Genomic DNA, 17642 nt, shown 5'->3' with positions numbered 1-17642 from the left:
CAGAATAATTTAAGTTAATGCGAGCAAATAGTGTTAATGTAATATGTCTCTTCAAATAAACAGTACTTAGGGTCTTACCTATTTCTAATAATTAGGCTAACGATCAACTTAAAAAAGTATAAGCCACGATAACCTAGCCTGTCTGCCATATAATACCCAGTAAGCAGCTACCAACTGACATTAACCAAAATTGAAATATCGTTTATTTTAAATTTTTTTTTCTAGGACGCTAGTCGCGAGCCTGGGATTGTATTTCATATTACTTCAGGCTAGACCTAGGGGGTTACGGCATTAAAACTTAGACAAAATTGGTGACTTGGCGGGGATCGAACCCGGGACCTCAGGGACTGAAGTCCTGCGCCCTAACCACTACGCCAGCTCGCTCCCCTGTATTTTTAATTATGTATAGAACAACTAATAAAACTTAAGCCCAAAGTTGATTTTTTCCCAAATCGCCAAATAATAAGAAGTTATTGGTTAGTAACCCTATTTTTTAATGGGGATATTTCTTTACTTATCTAGACTCTACATTGAAAAAAATATATGTTCAAGGTAAAAACAACAATAGTTATCGTGTGATGTCCCCCAATTAAATTTTAAATGTAGATTATACTGATGACACTCATGAAATATTAATTCTTAATCAATTTTGCTGCTTTTCAATATTAATACTTCATTAACACGTTTGCATTGTCACAGTAGCATGTACAGGATAATTTATTTTCATAAGAATTGCAAATTACAGTATTGTGTTCATATTATTTTAACAGTATAAGAGAAGCCTACTTCACACCAGAAGCTCTAGCTCTGTATGATAAGGGTGGAATTGCTTTGATCAAGTTCTTCTTTTATTCAAGCCTTAACTAACATAAAAAATATCCAAACTACAGTTTGATGACATAAATAAACTTGGTAACACGGCAAAACACCAAAGTTTACGAATTCTTTTGTCGTAAAGCAAAACTCATGAATGCTAAGATATTTTTGTATTCATAAGAAACTTTTGGGAGACTCCAAGCACTAAAAATGTGTTGAAAACTTTACTTCATACGATATACACCTCAATAATGTGTACTTTTTATGAGTGTAAATGAAAACAAAGCAAAACTTTGGATACAATAAAGATCTTTACAATGAATTTACCAATGGAAACAGCACAACATATGGTTATTCTTAGTAATATAACAATTCTTGACAAATGCTGCATCACAAGCTTTCACCAAACCAATGATTTCTGGCCCAGAATAACTTTAATATTGAGAACGAATTAGAGTTAGTTTACAGAGGTTGCAGAGTAACAGGAAAAAAATCAAAGTAATGGTTAGTTGTTTATTGAACCTTATACTTAGTTTACAAGATGTTTACAATCATAAAACCTTGATAACATGACTTTCATGGGAGTTGTTTTATAAACGTGTTATCAGTTTACTTCTTACCAAGGTTTGTAAAAAAATATTTTGATTAGGGGTAAAACGAATTATAGGAAATTTAAAAATGACTTTTGTCATAAATAGCGACTTGTTATCAAGGGTCTTGATATTAATGTCCCCCTGTAGCTTTCTTAGTTTATTATAACATAAATAAATCATATTTAACAATTTTAACAAGAAGAAATTTGTTTTATAGGAGTATGTTCAGTTTTTTTCTGGACACCTTCAATTTGTATATTTCAGAACTACCATAACGTAGTACACTCAATGCCCCCAAATTTGGGACAGTACTATCCTTTAGTCCTGTATTAGGTTGTTGGCCTTTCTAACCCCCTGATCAATACCAGAAGCAAATGAACCAAAATTATGTTGTAAACTCAATTTTATGTACTTTGTTTCAAAAGTCTTACGTGCATTTTTCAAAAGTTAAAAATTGATTGATTACTTAAGAAACCCCTTAGGTTAGTATATAAAATTCCCTATATTTCAGGCAGTCTGGAGATACTTTAGTAGGTTGTTTGCCTCCCTAACCCCTGTTGCCAGTCCGCCATGCACCGTACCCCAGTAGTGAGGGTGAGTGGCCTCCCCAGCGAACATTAAAACCTGAAAAGGTGAAGAAATTAAAACCAGTTTAGCAACATACTGCGTGTTTATAAATACGACATAAGCAACTAACTGTAATTAATGCCGCATGTAGTTTCGTTTACGAGATTTAATGAAGACATACTGATGTATGTCCTGACCTTGAAATGTGTTAAGGACAGAATTAAACCTTTCATATCCATGGAGGATAGCCCTAGTGTTGAAACATAGTATTTTCACTTCCAAATTTATAAGAACATAGAGTATGCTAAATATTTACGAAATGGTCTTATTACTTAAAGTTACACCTAAGTGACGTAAGAAGTATACTTACAGGTTTATCATGATGTAGTACAGGCTCGGATAGATGACTTCTAGTTACATTTAGACGATCGCTATCCGGCGTGGGAAAAGAGTATGATCCTAACGTGTAGGGATAGCTTGCCCAGTTAGTCCTGTCAAACAAAAAGAATAATGTTAAATAGAACGGTAATCAATTGGTTTTCTTATTTTTTAACCTAAAAACTTAAAATATCGGAATATCGGTTTGTAGGGATTGAAAAAGTTATGCTTTAGTATGTTGAAGTGTTGTTGTGGGATCGATATATTTGGAGAGAATTCCCCAAAATAATGTAAATTTGGAGCTCTCATGTCGTTCTTTTAGAGAATAAGTAAACTGTTGGTGTTTGATTGTTTTAGATACTTTAAAAATCAATTTTGAAAGATTATTTCAAATTAACCTATTACTATTTTACCAAAACCACACATTATTACTTCCATTGTAGCTGCAAACCTAAGTACTCACTAAACCCATTGTTATGTAGTATAAAAAGAATTGACAATTTGATACATTCAAGTGAAAATCGAATCAAGCAAATGGAAATTCGCTTAGTCAGCAGGTTTTCTGCAACGGGTGTAGATATACATTTCCCATTCTGAATATGCAAAGTGAGATAACCTTTGTAGCTTTGTTCCTACATATAATATTAGCTGTTAAGCCTAAACCATTAATTGAAAACCCAATGATGAAAGGCATCTTGGACAGCTCAAACCACCAAGAGGTTACTGACATATCTCACGATCGTACTTTTTACTAGGTGAGATGCTGGAAACTACATTCCGATAACTGTAGGGGCATTTAGAACAAAACACTATCATGAAAGTGGTCTAGGTTTTAATATTATGCTTGTCATTGTGTCAAGGCAAAACAGTTACCTCAGAATGCCTTCAGGTCGGGGAATCTGATGTTGTTTGCCTACAAGAGCGTTAAGCAGCTCAAGCAGACCCTGGATGACTTCTTCTTCCGTCAACTTCTCCATGATTCTACAAGCTTCCCCTGAGAACCACGCACAGAGCATGCGCTCATGCTGCATCACCGGCCAGAACCCGGAGGTGTATGCGGTCCAGTAACCCTGCAGAGGCATAACATGTTATACTAGGTTATAGTCGCAGGTAAATATAATTGTAACAGACAAGGTAAAAGTAATAGGTTAAGATGACAGAAATAACAAGGTAACAGTTAACTACAAGGAGTAACAGGTAAATTGCGCAGGCAAATGGCACAACGGCTGGCATGAATAGTTTGGCGAGATATCGATTCTGCATATCGAAATCTTAATCGACCATTGATTGGACTTATTAATTTAGATTTTTCGTTAATTTCTTCCTTACTGGTGTCAGCTGTGCAACCTAAAGCCTTAAGGACAGCAATAGTTTAGTTTAACGCATAGTGTACTAACAACTAAATCTAGGGCAGTAAAGTGTCATCTTAGAGCGTATTGAAAGATTACAACAATATTTAGCCAGAAAAGGTACAAGTTCAGTTTCAACTTGCTCTAACAAAGGAAGTTATTTTATTGTCTACATGACTAGTATCTCTAATATAACATGTGCGACGAGATTTTCTGCACTGGAAAATAAATTAAAAGTGCAGTCGCAACCGTTTGCCGGGATAGCTCAGCCTACAATGGCTGGGTAAAGTTCCAGGGTCTGCGATAAGGTCAGGGAAACCACTAGGCCAAAAGCCGGGTCTAACCGGTATAGGACTGGCTCATACACGGGCACTGTGAACAAGTCAAAAACAAGTCACCAAAACAAACGTGCAATAATCACTACCAGGCCTACGCCGATTCTCCACACTCCTAGGGGGTCGTTGCTGACTACGCAACTCGGGCTTCGTCCTAACTATTCAATAGTCAAGCCCAGAGTGCCTAAAACACGGTGAGTTACACGACGACTTGCCAATAAAAACCACAACGCGTATTATCACCAGGCGGGGTCTACTAGGCCACTATAATCCAATACACAACTCTAATGCCCAAGCTAAGAATCAAACAGTTCCCTCAATAATCGTACCACATAATAATATACAAGTACACTATAGGTAGAGTGACTACACCGCTAGTAGCTGGTCTCAATAAATACCAAGCTAAACAAGCAAAACTAAATGGCAATTGCACTATTAAAATTATTGAGCAACTTAGTAGCAGATGAATAAATATTAACTACGTTCCAAACACTAGATAAATATATTATCTGATAGCCGGTACTCCGCTATCCAAGCTACCAAGATAACGTGTTGGACTACCATTAAATTAAAATAATCGAATGAATATACAATAACAACCCTACTACTGTTACTGCTACTACCAACTTTATGTTACTTAGCTGGGCTTCTGTTAATAGGCTAATAATATTAGCTACTAGCCTACTGGCCACGTGTTTCCAACTACGCACGCTAAATCGTGCAACCTAGGTTTGTCGGGCCTCAGAGTTATTAGTAATATAACTAACTCTTGGTACAACGCAAAATAATAACTACTACAGTCAATAAATTATATTATTTGCGCTCTAGCACCTGCCCAGAACCGTCAGGAATACATTTAAATATTATTCCTGACTAATATAAATCCTAACTACCGTCAGGTTTTGACCAGCACGGTTACAACTCTAACTCTCGCAATAAAGTGTAAGATTAATATTAAATCAAATCTTAAACCAAAGTGTAAGGAACGTCGTCCACTCACCAACAGTGGGTCTGTACCGTCTGTACCCAACTTACACCAACACTCGGCGCGATCACACCACGTACGCTCTGTACCTCCAACGTACGCCGGCCGTTTACACAGGACACCAACACTGCCTTCTTCACTGTCCGGGATCCACCACTAGAATGTCTGTCCTAGGCTATCCTGAGAAACTAGGATATCCCAGGCTTATCGGCACTGATAAGCCGGGTCAAAGGGCGCTAGCCAGGTTCGCCGCCGCCGCTTGCCTACCTCAACAATCGGTGCGCGGCCAAATAGCAAATATTTACCCCCCTAGGAAAAATAACTCGTTACATCCCCCACTTACATCGGGATAAAAAAAAAGAAAACGGCCAAAAAGAAAAAAAAATCTTTGAACTCCGGCCAAAACAAAATACTCCAACCCCTAACCCAATGGTGAACCCTACACCACAGGTCTCAAACTTAAAACAAAGAAAAACTCTTCTACTCGCCACTACCAGCCAACGTGGTGCTGAATGATTTGTCATCAGGAACCAGACGGGGATTTCCATTGCAAGGGCCTTCGGGGTCTTCGTCACCAATTTTGACACTGTCCATGCGGCCACCTTGGTCAGAACAGTCATCACCCACGCCCATTCTTACTACCTCTGTCCCACATGTCACCAATCCGAGGTCTCGGATGACATCCATACCCAGAATCATGTCTGTGGTGAGAGTGGGGACGTACAAGGCATCTCCTATCCACCGTCTTCCCGCAGCTTCTCCTGCTAGCCGAAACGAATACTCGGCCGTTGACTGTGTCCCCTCTGCCATCCTCAGAGGAGCGATTTGCTTACACGGCTCTACACCCTGGTGCTGAAGATGGTTGGCGACTCCTCGCCCAACCAAGCTAACTACGGAGCCAGTGTCCAATAATGCCTTAAAAACGCTGCCCATCAGCACAACTTCCACAAAGGGCCTTGACTCCGAAATCAGCTGGTCCTCCTCCACTCCCCCAACCAAGCTGTTCAGTTTTCCGAGCCGCTCGCACCACTCTTCTGAGGTCGTTCGTTTCGGGTGGCCTCGCTCAGTTGACCTCCTGATGTCTGAGCTGGCCTGCCGTTTCCCGCACGACATCCACACTGGTTCACAGTAAAACCAGGTTTCCCACATCCAAAACAGGAGACGGTCCTCAGTTTGCCACAGCCTCTGGCAAAGTGACCAATCTCCTGGCACCTAAAACAACGCACATCCTTTGCACCCTCTACCACTTTCCCAGCCATTACGGGCCTATGTTCACGGACCAAGTTATCGTTAAAATGTACTCGCTGCCCAATCGACTTGGCCTCAAGGGATGGTCTCTGAAAATTATGCCTTTCAACCGCGGCCGTTTCAAAACACTTTTCAGCCTTCTTCTTGGGAACATAGGCGGTTTCCAAAACCAGCGCTACGTTCGGAGGAGGAGGAGGTCTAAAGGCCGCCTTCTCTCGCAGATAGGCCTCGTAGTCTTCGGCCAACTCAACCACCTCGGCCAGATTGCGGAAGTCCCGCCGTCGCACCATGAGTTTGTACTCAGGTCGCATGTTGTTGTAGATCAAGTCCAACCTACTATGCTCCGACAACGTACCACTACGCCTAAGCAAGGTACTTATGGCCACGACATAATCTCGGAAGTGTTCGCCTTCACCCTGTGTCCTTTTCCGGATCTCCTCATCCAAGTTCCTCCAATATCCTGGTGGGAAGAACTGGACCTCAAATTGATGCCGGAAAGCTTCAAAAGAATACAGGAGCTCCTTGCAGTTCCTATACCAAAGAAGTGCTGAACCTTGCAGCAGCTCCGGTAGCGCTCTGAGCAGGTCCTCCGACGATATAGAGTACGAGACCATCAGCTCTTCAAGACGCTCCAGGAATGACACAGGGTCTCTACGTCCATCAAACTTCAAACCCCACTTTCGGACCATGTCACATATCTTGGAGCAATTCTTCGGCTCCACCCTGCTGGCCTCACTCGAGAGCATACCCGATCCACGTGGCACCTCCACACTAGAAGGACGGACTGGTCTCTCTGAATGATCGTTAGGTCGCTGCCATCCCTCGGGTCTACTTGGTAACCCAAAGGTAGACAGCTGATCAGCCACAACAGGGGACGCAGGGTTGGCGGGTCTTTCGAACCCATAGCCGACCTCATTACTCGGCGAGCCTCTCGCCTGTCGCACCACCGATGCCAGATGTTCTCTAAGAGTCCGGGTATCGGTCTCCGAAGACAACCCAAGGATCTCTTTAACCGCCTCCAACTCCCCGCTAAGTCCGAATATCTCTCTTTGGTCCGACTCAGTGCTACCCAGTACCTGAGGTACGGTTCTCGGGGGGTCAGGAAACTCCATAGTTGTAGTAGCCGGCGGTACATATGTCGGTGCAGCAGCCCCAGCCGTACACAGCCTATCATCGCTGTACCGACGGGCATTCCGCTGCTTCCAAAACGATGAAAATCTCTGCCGTAATTCCGCAGAAGTCCCAGTGGTCACCAAACCATACTGGTCCATCGTCCTCATGAGCTCCCCTTTCGAGAGGTCATATATCCAACCCACGCGACCGTCCCGGGGCTGCGACCCCAAGGACATAGTCGCTGGCGCGGAATAGGTCAGAGACGTTGTCACCGTCGTAGCCACTACCGAAGAAATTGTCGGCCAAACGGGCGAAGACGCCGGCCACAATGACGATGTCGTCATCACCGACAGTTCGGAGCTAACCCCAGAACTACTCGTAGCAATAGCAGACGTAATAGGCGTACCGCCCAGCACAGACGTCGTACTCGTAGTCACAACCATATTTAAAATTCAAATACCACGACTAATCCGCAAAAAAAACGAAACCAATTAAAATATATTTAACGCCGTTTTAATAAATCAAACCAATTATAGGTGTGAAAGTCAAACCACAAATACACAATAAGGGTTCTCACTCAAATAATATTCAATGATAAGGCTCAATTAATTAGCAAAATTAAAATTACTAACTAATATCTATGTATACAACCACTAAATAAATTAGGGTTCACAACACACCACGCTGTAACAGAAAACAGGTTAGGCCTACCCAACCGACTATAAAATCACAGCAGGTCTGCCTAAAACTCTGCTCAACAGCTCAGGTCCGCAGCCAATCTGCACAAGTCCGCAGCAAATCTGCACAAATGTAAAATTATTTTGTTCGGGCGCCGTTAATACGTCAGCAACTCAGCACCACTGCCAACCTCAGTCCCTGTTCGCAGGCGCCATCTTGCGACGAGATTGTCTGCACTGGAAAAATATTACAAGTAAAAGTGCAGTGCAGTCGCAACCGTTTGCCGGGGATAGCTCAGCCTACAATGGCTGGGTAAAGTTCCAGGGTCTGCGATAAGGTCAGGGAAACCACTAGGCCAAAAGCCGGGTCTAACCGGTATAGGACTGGCTCATACACGGGCACTGTGAACAAGTCAAAAACAAGTCACCAAAACAAACGTGCAATAATCACTACCAGGCCTACGCCGATTCTCCACACTCCTAGGGGGTCGTTGCTGACTACGCAACTCGGGCTTCGTCCTAACTATTCAATAGTCAAGCCCAGAGTGCCTAAAACACGGTGAGTTACACGACGACTTGCCAATAAAAACCACAACGCGTATTATCACCAGGCGGGGTCTACTAGGCCACTATAATCCAATACACAACTCTAATGCCCAAGCTAAGAATCAAACAGTTCCCTCAATAATCGTACCACATAATAATATACAAGTACACTATAGGTAGAGTGACTACACCGCTAGTAGCTGGTCTCAATAAATACCAAGCTAAACAAGCAAAACTAAATGGCAATTGCACTATTAAAATTATTGAGCAACTTAGTAGCAGATGAATAAATATTAACTACGTTCCAAACACTAGATAAATATATTATCTGATAGCCGGTACTCCGCTATCCAAGCTACCAAGATAACGTGTTGGACTACCATTAAATTAAAATAATCGAATGAATATACAATAACAACCCTACTACTGTTACTGCTACTACCAACTTTATGTTACTTAGCTGGGCTTCTGTTAATAGGCTAATAATATTAGCTACTAGCCTACTGGCCACGTGTTTCCAACTACGCACGCTAAATCGTGCAACCTAGGTTTGTCGGGCCTCAGAGTTATTAGTAATATAACTAACTCTTGGTACAACGCAAAATAATAACTACTACAGTCAATAAATTATATTATTTGCGCTCTAGCACCTGCCCAGAACCGTCAGGAATACATTTAAATATTATTCCTGACTAATATAAATCCTAACTACCGTCAGGTTTTGACCAGCACGGTTACAACTCTAACTCTCGCAATAAAGTGTAAGATTAATATTAAATCAAATCTTAAACCAAAGTGTAAGGAACGTCGTCCACTCACCAACAGTGGGTCTGTACCGTCTGTACCCAACTTACACCAACACTCGGCGCGATCACACCACGTACGCTCTGTACCTCCAACGTACGCCGGCCGTTTACACAGGACACCAACACTGCCTTCTTCACTGTCCGGGATCCACCACTAGAATGTCTGTCCTAGGCTATCCTGAGAAACTAGGATATCCCAGGCTTATCGGCACTGATAAGCCGGGTCAAAGGGCGCTAGCCAGGTTCGCCGCCGCCGCTTGCCTACCTCAACAATCGGTGCGCGGCCAAATAGCAAATATTTACCCCCCTAGGAAAAATAACTCGTTACACATGACACATTTCTTACATGGGTGGAATTTTTCTTGAAGTCTTCAAGCTGTTTCTTAGAAAACATTGGAACAATTACGTTGATATCTTCAGGCCACCATCGAGTTGGAAATAAGAGAAACACTTTTCCGACACACCCTATTCCCAAAGTCTGCAAAATACAACAAAAGTTAGGAGTGTTTTTTTTGCTTACTGCTATCAAGAAAACTTTTCATTAACCATTTGTTGGTGCAGAATAAGCGGTTTTATGCATTATTGAACAATAACTGTCTAAGTACAATGCTGTAAATACTGTATTCTATACCAAATTAAATTTTTCAACACTAATAAAACTATCAAGTTATATTTTATTCACAGATGTCTACTGGAGGGAGAGTGGTCATATAGTACACTCAGGAAATACTCAGTAAAAACGTACAACTCCTTAACGACTGGAGCTAATTCTTTGATATTTAGCAACATTCTTCGTATTTTGATTGAAATAATTTAGCAAAATGTGAATAAGAACTTTTCAATCGTAAAAAATAGCGGCTATTTAATGCAAAATTTCACAAAAAACTGAAAGACGCATTAAATTGAGTAAATTTGTTTTATAATTAAACGATGTATTACTAATCATAGTTTGGACAAAGAGTAACTGCTAATTTCTTTCATGCTATATCTACAGTTTTCTCAATTTAAAGGACGGTAAATTTATGGAGAAAACCTGTGGGTAAAGCAAGAAAGGAACTATTCCTCAGTTATTTTTTGCCCAAACTATGTTAAGCCGGTTGGTTTTGCAAATGAACTCTCAATAAATAAACATAATAAACTCCCTATAACATAAAGCTGTCTTGACAACAATGCAAGTATGCATATCAGCTGATCGGCGATAAAGTAAAGGAAACAGGGCTGCCAACTTATTAGCTTGTTTGTTTTCCAAGAGTACCTTCTGTACTTGTAATTGGGGTTACTTCCCAAAACTTATCAATGCATCTAACCACGTTCCTTAAGTTAGTCTCAACAATACCACATTCTCACCTGGATAGCATTAGTCTTACTCCGTGGCAAGGGAGGGTTGAACATCTCCATGTGTTTCTTGAGCACCCCCAGTGACACTGTGATGACCACGTGATCAGCTGTGTAGCTACTACCATCAGAACATCTCAATACTACCTCCCCCTCCCCCTGACCATAGTCCACCCCCTGCACCTCCTTGCCGAACAGAACCTTCTCCATGATGGGCAGCTCCTCGGAGGCGTTGGGAAACATTTTCTAGGAGTTACGAAACAGAACGTATGATGTTAATGATGTATTGTGTGATAAAACCATTTTAGCAACTATTACTTTGTTAGATTATGTTCAAATGAGTTTATATTCTAAGGTGTGTTTTAATGTAGATGAGTGAATGATAATTAAATAAAAGCTTTGTCCATATCAGAAACACACATTTTTTTAGTTCTTTTCTTTGTAAATGTAAGCAAAATTTCACTTTAAATGCGAAAATAACTTGTAAGTACAGTATTGACTTAACTGTAATACAGTGTATATTTTTTGACTGCTACCTTCTGTAGTGTATTCCAACTTAGGTTGGGCGTTTGTGTATTGTTAGTTGTAATGTGTTAGTTAAGTTTTCACCTGAAGACGGGATCAGATTCCAGATCCCGAAACGTTGTGTATTGTTTTTTACCATCGTGATGGAAAATGTCCGCAATGAACCTTTGAACAACTTTTAAGTAGCTTATAAATTGTATTTTTGCAATTTTAGCTGGTGCCCCAAATGGGCATAGAATAGAAGAATTAAACAGCTACTGTACTGACCTTACTCAGAATCGAATCTCTAACAAACAACTGGCGAACAAGTACACCTAATACTTAGAGTAATACAAGCCAAAGGTTTTTGATGGGTCATTTCAACACCGTAACATTAAATAGAAGTTTCATTAATTGCTGCGATAAATACAGATATGTTAACTGTCACATACAAAGCCGACTTCGAGTACCGTGAGTCTAGTGCAAACATAGTGAGTAGCCACCTTACTACCCAAAAATTAGTATCCCAACAATACCAACTAACAAAAATCTCAATGTAAATATTCATATTTCTTCACTATTATACTTTCACAACTAACAAAATTAACGTAAAATTAATGGGCTTTATACAATCTTTACGTGTTTTGCACTAAGCGCGTTGCCTCCCATTGCATAGGGCGCTTTGAGGCAGCACCTTTCGTATTTGCCTAAAGTTGGCTCTTGACTCACTATAGACAAAATGTAATATGCAAATCGTGTCCAAGATAATTCATAAAACTAACGTTCTTGGCAACCCTAATGTATGACATTTCTCTACTAAAAAAGTTCCATTGCTATTACAGTTGTTCAGATATCTAATATCTCACCGACAGTATCTCAAAGATGGTCTTGTACCCACGGGAGGTCCACTTCAGAGTCTGATCACCCCCATTCTCCACATACTCCCCCTCCCCTCGCACCCCTAACTGGTCAAGGCTGTCTGCAGCGCTGTACACCATCTCCTTGGTGGTCACAGTGTGGTTGACAGCCTCCCATAGCTCAGCGCCTACTTCACTTGCTGTCACCAGCTCCTGCAGCCTGGTCAAAGTAGACGGTTATAATTAGATTTGTAGCATATTTTGGTCTTTAAGCCACTATAAACATTTTTCGATGGAGAGAAGTCTATGTAAACTAACATTACCTAACTTAACCCAACCCTACACGACATAGGTTGCATAGGTCAAATTCTAAAACCCGTGTATCTCTTCTCTAATAGACTCTATATAGGCCTAAGGAGTGTATGCGGTTGTAGGTACACCGGATGTATTTGTATAGCAAAACCAAATTGTAACCACTGGAATTTATGTATGATTTGATTGGCGAATTTAATGTGGGCTGTGGTGTATAGTTTGAGAAACATTCAATAATTTGACACTAACTTATATTTAGAACTCTATAAAGCTGTTGGTTGTCAATAAAATATGTTATAATGATCATAAATAATAATAACGTCCCATAGAAAGAGTGTGAAAGGGACAATCTTCGGTATACTGACAGATGTTCTGAAATGCTGAAAGTATAGAGAGAGCATGTTAGTCAGTACTGAAATACTGAAACTATTGATGTTGGACCCTGATAATATTGACACAGTTTCCTGAGAATATTAAATGGCAACAAAGAAAGAGTAAAATAACATAGATTACTGAGTGTCCTGATTTGAAAACACAGAGAACTGACGGTTTAAATCGAGAATATTAAGAGAATGATGAGAAAATTGACACTTAATAATGACTTTGGAAGATAAAACTATTGTAACTGATAACAATACTAATAATATTGATGGAGAATTTCGAATACTAGTAGATTCACACAGTGGAAACGGGTGCTCTGTCTTATAGCACAACTCATTGAAAAGTCCCATGTGAGCCAATTTCGTTTCACAATTCACAGCAGCTGGACTGTTTTGAAAGACCCTTTGAGGACCCAACACCCTTGACTCTTAGTTCCAGCTTTTTTATTTTCACATGAAAAACATAAAAGTTTAGAATTAAGGCCACAAATACACTTATGAGATTCAACTTTTCATCATTGTGATGAGGCAATACTCAAATGATTTTTTTAATTTTTCCAATACTACACCTGGGATAGAAGAAGCCAGCTACAGAACCGTCTGAGCTATTGTGCTCACTGTAGTCCTGGTAGAGAATTTCACGAGCCTCTTCCACCAGTGAATATACCAGAGTGTTGTTGTACTGACGACCTGTGACGTCAGCAAAGATGTGCTTCCCTGACTTAACGAGCGGAGCGTACGAGTCTAACTGACCGTAGGGCTTCACCAGGTCGTAGACGATGTTGTCCTCCTGACCATGGACAAACTCCGCACCCTTGTCTACAGGTACACCTCCTAGACAGAACATTAATATCGTTTCCACTCGTTTCTGTCGGCCTGTTGGTTATTCAGGGCTTCAAAAAGATAAATGTGAGTTTTTGACATTGGCATACAAAATGAAAAAGTTACAAAATATTTATTTATCATCCTGAAATCCTAAAACTGTCATATAATATACTCTTTCTTTGGAGAAATATTTGGGGGATGGTGAGCTTATGTAAAATGTCTGCTGTCCAGGACTATGCTCCTCTTCAGCCATACACGTTTTAAGAGGCATCATGTTTGGGGAGATAGCTGGTCTAGTCGTTAGAGCGCGGGACTACGGTTCCTGGGGTCCCGGATTCATATCCCGCCAGATCACCAACGGATTTGATCTAAGTGATAATGCCGTAACCCCTAGGTCTAACCTGAAGTAATGTGAAAAACAATTCCGGGCTCGTGCCACTTTTTCGTCCTACGACAAAAAAAGAGGCATCATGTTTAAAATGATAAAATTGCAGTTATTTTGGTAGCACTGATGATTGCACAGCTGAACACTGTTGTATATGTGTAATACATAGAAGGTCAGTCTATTGCAACACATTTTGTAAAATGGGCAGTTTAAACACTGCTTACCGTGTTAAATTTGATCAAGTGATCTACAGAAAGAAAAATTCCATACAACTTCCTTACCGAAATGAGACAGAAAATTATAGTTAATTTGATATTCCTACTGAAGGAAAATAGCTTGAAGCATAGTAAAGACATTTAAGGAAACTGGAATAATTATAGATAGATGAAGGCCTTTTTATCATAGTGGAATATGATCAGCCGAAAATATTACTACTGTGAGTGATAATGTAGCCACAATTAAAAATGTTCGGCCATTCGCGGACTTTAAGCCTTTCGTACGCATCCCTTAAGCACAATTTTCATGAGTTTTTGGAATTAAACATTAAACATGAGCCAGTAATTCTAAGAACTGAAATCCCTAGATTATTGACAGCAAAGAATGTATTCAGAGTGGGTAACAGAATAACAGACCGAATTTTTGAAGAAAATCTTTTATCTGATAAAGCAAGTTTTAATTTCTCTGGGTATGTTAATAATTGGAATTTCTCAACATGGGTAGAATATAAACCTTATATCATACACGTGAGGCATTGTTAGAACAACTGAGAGCACACATTCAACGAGTTACAGTGCGGGTTATATATAAATCTCGTAAACAAAAACTACCTCTAAAATAACAGAAGTGGAGGACGTCCATATTGGCCAAATCAGTAAAGTTTACTAGCCTAGTAAAGTTTTTCACTGTAATGAAAATTGCCAAAGATTATGTTAACCAAATAATAAGTAAGAAAATGTAAAATTGATCGTGTTTTTTCTTAACTTAAAAATAGGAAACTAAAATTGGATCACCCTTTACGTACCGAACTGGACAGTGTTAATCCTGCCGCCAATCCTGTCTGATGCCTCCAAAACAACAAAGTCAGTAAAGTTGTTTTCCAAAAGGGTTGTTGCTGCTGCAAACCCTGAGATGCCCGCACCAACTATGACCACCTTGTGTTCGCCCCTGTAATGGAAACACCTCAATGTTTCAGAATTTTGTATTTGTATTCGGGTCTTTTCGAAAAGAGGGTCGCAGTTAAATCCGCCAAATTCAAGTGAATGTTATGTAAATGAGAAATAGGCAACGTTTATACATTTTAAAACGAAAATTATTTATTTAACATGTACATATAGCAAATGTACAACCGTAACCTAACACTGTAAATGTTGAAGAATTAATGCTCAATTCAAAGAGGGTGATAATACTAAAGAGGGGGTCTTCTCCCCCTCGCAACCGGTGTACATTATGGTGTTCACATAATTTTCCATTTAACTGGTTGTGTAGTAAGCATAGACAATGAATAAAATATAAAATAAAGATTTTTAGTTTTAAAAACGTATTTTCCCAACTAACTATGTCAGGGTAAACTTAAATATTTATTAAATCACGTATACATTTCAAGATTTTATTTTGATGTACAACCTTATTAAACTCCACAGCAAACCATAAACAAGTAAATATTAGTTTAAAAACTTTTTCAGAGTGATTTTAATAAAAATATTTTGCTGAATAGCAGACTACTTTGCTGTACTAAAGGTTTTTGTTAAGCTAATCCTAATAGAGATGTTGACTGTCAAAAGTACCAATTTTCTTATAAAAATAATACTATTATTGTAAATCCATCGGATTTTTTGAATGGGTTACTAACAAACCTATTGTTTTGACATTTACTTACTCAGATGTTGTGGCAAATGCTGAAAAGGTTATAGCTAGTAAAACTAAAACCAACCGAATTAATGTTGCCATCTTGATGACAACAGTACAACTGGTTGGCTTTACTGATAGCAGCAATTAAAAGTTTGGTCAAAAGTTATCAACTATCATGAAACTTGTGAACCCAGAGAGCTATCGCTTCTTGAACTTGACTTTATATTCATATATATATATATATTTGTTGTGAAGTCCAAAACACTTAAAGAAATTACCATTTTGAAAAATGTAGTTAAACCATTAGGACAAAAATATATAATGCACAGACAATATTAAAGGTTGGGCAACCAGCTTATACTTTTTAACATAAAACGTATTTCCTATAAGGCCTGTTATATTAGAAAATTATTTCAAATTTTTAGTTTGGGATGAAAGAATAAAATACGATTATGTTATCGTTTAACCCATGAGCAAACCATACGACTGACACATTGAATTTTAATTATTCCACAAGGAAAGAAGTTTGAATAATGTTTGTTGGGAAATTTGAAAAATAAATGTGCAAAACTAATTTAAGACCAATATCACAAAGTTTTGAAAATTAGTTTTTATTGAATGACAAAAAAAATTAACAGAAATTACTCTCGCCACAGAAAAAACACTAGAATATGTGTGGCGTAAGCATTTGTCTTTGAATAGTGGGGAAATATGATAAAACAGCCAGACAACAAAAGCGGCCATTATTTATTACCAGAGGACAAAACCACACCCGAGCAGACCGGCTTGGTCTATATATATAAAACATCATATATGTGGATTACCATTTGGGGTGAGAAAGTGCAATTATCAGAGCGTTTTATTGTTTTAGAAACTTCCTAACAAGTAGCTACCCTGTGTTCTAGTTTATATAGCTTTAATTTCAAAGATTTGACGTTACAAATATTTTCGGATGTTGGACTATAGGTTAAAGGCTTAACTACATTTATGTATTTGTATAACTTTCTTAAAAGCCGGTTTTGGTTGAAATTAGCATGTGATAGTTGGGGGTTGCACTATGTTGTGTTAAGATTTAAAAGGACCATCGCTAATTTCAACTAAAACCGGCTTTTTCAAAAAATTGATTTTTTCTTATTTTATGTATTTTTTATGGAAAAATAACATGAGCTACAATAATTTTCGAAAGGCTACCAACATTAACCTTGTTTTGTCATTAAAATATAGATCACAGTACTTTATAACTTTGAGTTCGGTAAAAAAAAAAACTCTGTATTGCAAAGCGTTAACCTTACAAATCCTACTAAATATTCTTAATTCATATTTTTTACCGATATTTAGTTTGATATTTGCCAAACACTCTAAACATTTTGGTTTACAAACTAAAACTCTTTTACTTTCAAAGTAATGTTAAATGAAAGGAAACACAACTGGTTAGGTCAAAGGATTTCAAACTAGCATTGGGTTTTCCTTTTTCTCTTCTTTTTCTACCCGTCTCTCTCTATCTCATTTACTGCTTGTGACTTTCTGCACCATGCCTCTTTGATGTTAGAGACATGACGTTTTACTGGAAATTCGGGCGGGTTTTAATTCATTAGCCTTAAAATGGTCATTAGGTTTTATGTTTTAAACCTTCGCCTGAACATGTTACGACCGAATATTTTATCCATAGTTGGTTTCAATTAAAGTTTATTCCGCAACAAATTTTCCAACGACATATGAAATAAATAATCAACTTTGTCAACCTATGTTTATCATTCGCATACAAAACAAGATTTGGAATTTC

General features: G+C 38.9%; 1 protein-coding gene across 1 annotated transcript; it reads right to left on the bottom strand.

The window, feature by feature from the left end:
* Positions 1 to 1916: 1916 nt before the first annotated feature.
* On the bottom strand, positions 1917 to 15966 carry LOC128982100 (spermine oxidase-like). The gene is made up of 9 exons (XM_054401150.1): positions 15888 to 15966; positions 15033 to 15175; positions 13371 to 13635; positions 12119 to 12329; positions 10761 to 10994; positions 9760 to 9891; positions 3228 to 3424; positions 2347 to 2467; positions 1917 to 2033 (listed from the first exon to the last, which is right to left on the bottom strand). The coding sequence occupies exons 1-9, from the start codon at positions 15956 to 15958 to the stop codon at positions 1917 to 1919; spliced, it is 1491 nt and encodes a 496-aa protein (XP_054257125.1). The 5' UTR covers positions 15959 to 15966.
* Positions 15967 to 17642: the final 1676 nt, after the last annotated feature.

Source organism: Macrosteles quadrilineatus, unplaced genomic scaffold, assembly GCF_028750875.1.
Source record: "Macrosteles quadrilineatus isolate MER2022 unplaced genomic scaffold, UCM_ALF_1.0 Scaffold_110__1_contigs__length_343271, whole genome shotgun sequence".
In the NCBI taxonomy this organism is placed as follows: domain Eukaryota; kingdom Metazoa; phylum Arthropoda; class Insecta; order Hemiptera; family Cicadellidae; genus Macrosteles; species Macrosteles quadrilineatus.
The sequence above is the reverse complement of the archived record's forward strand: the minus strand, read 5'-3'. Positions and strand labels throughout refer to the sequence as shown.

Coding starts and splice junctions, on each gene's coding strand:
- LOC128982100 (XM_054401150.1), bottom strand. CDS start 15,958: ATGGCAACATTAATTCGGTTGGTTTTAGTTTTACTAGCTATAACCTTT. Junction 3,425..9,759: donor TCAAGAAAAATTCCACCCAT/GTAAGAAATGTG, acceptor ATGCCTCTGCAG/GGTTACTGGACCGCATACAC. Junction 2,034..2,346: donor TACTACATCATGATAAACCT/GTAAGTATACTT, acceptor TCACCTTTTCAG/GTTTTAATGTTCGCTGGGGA.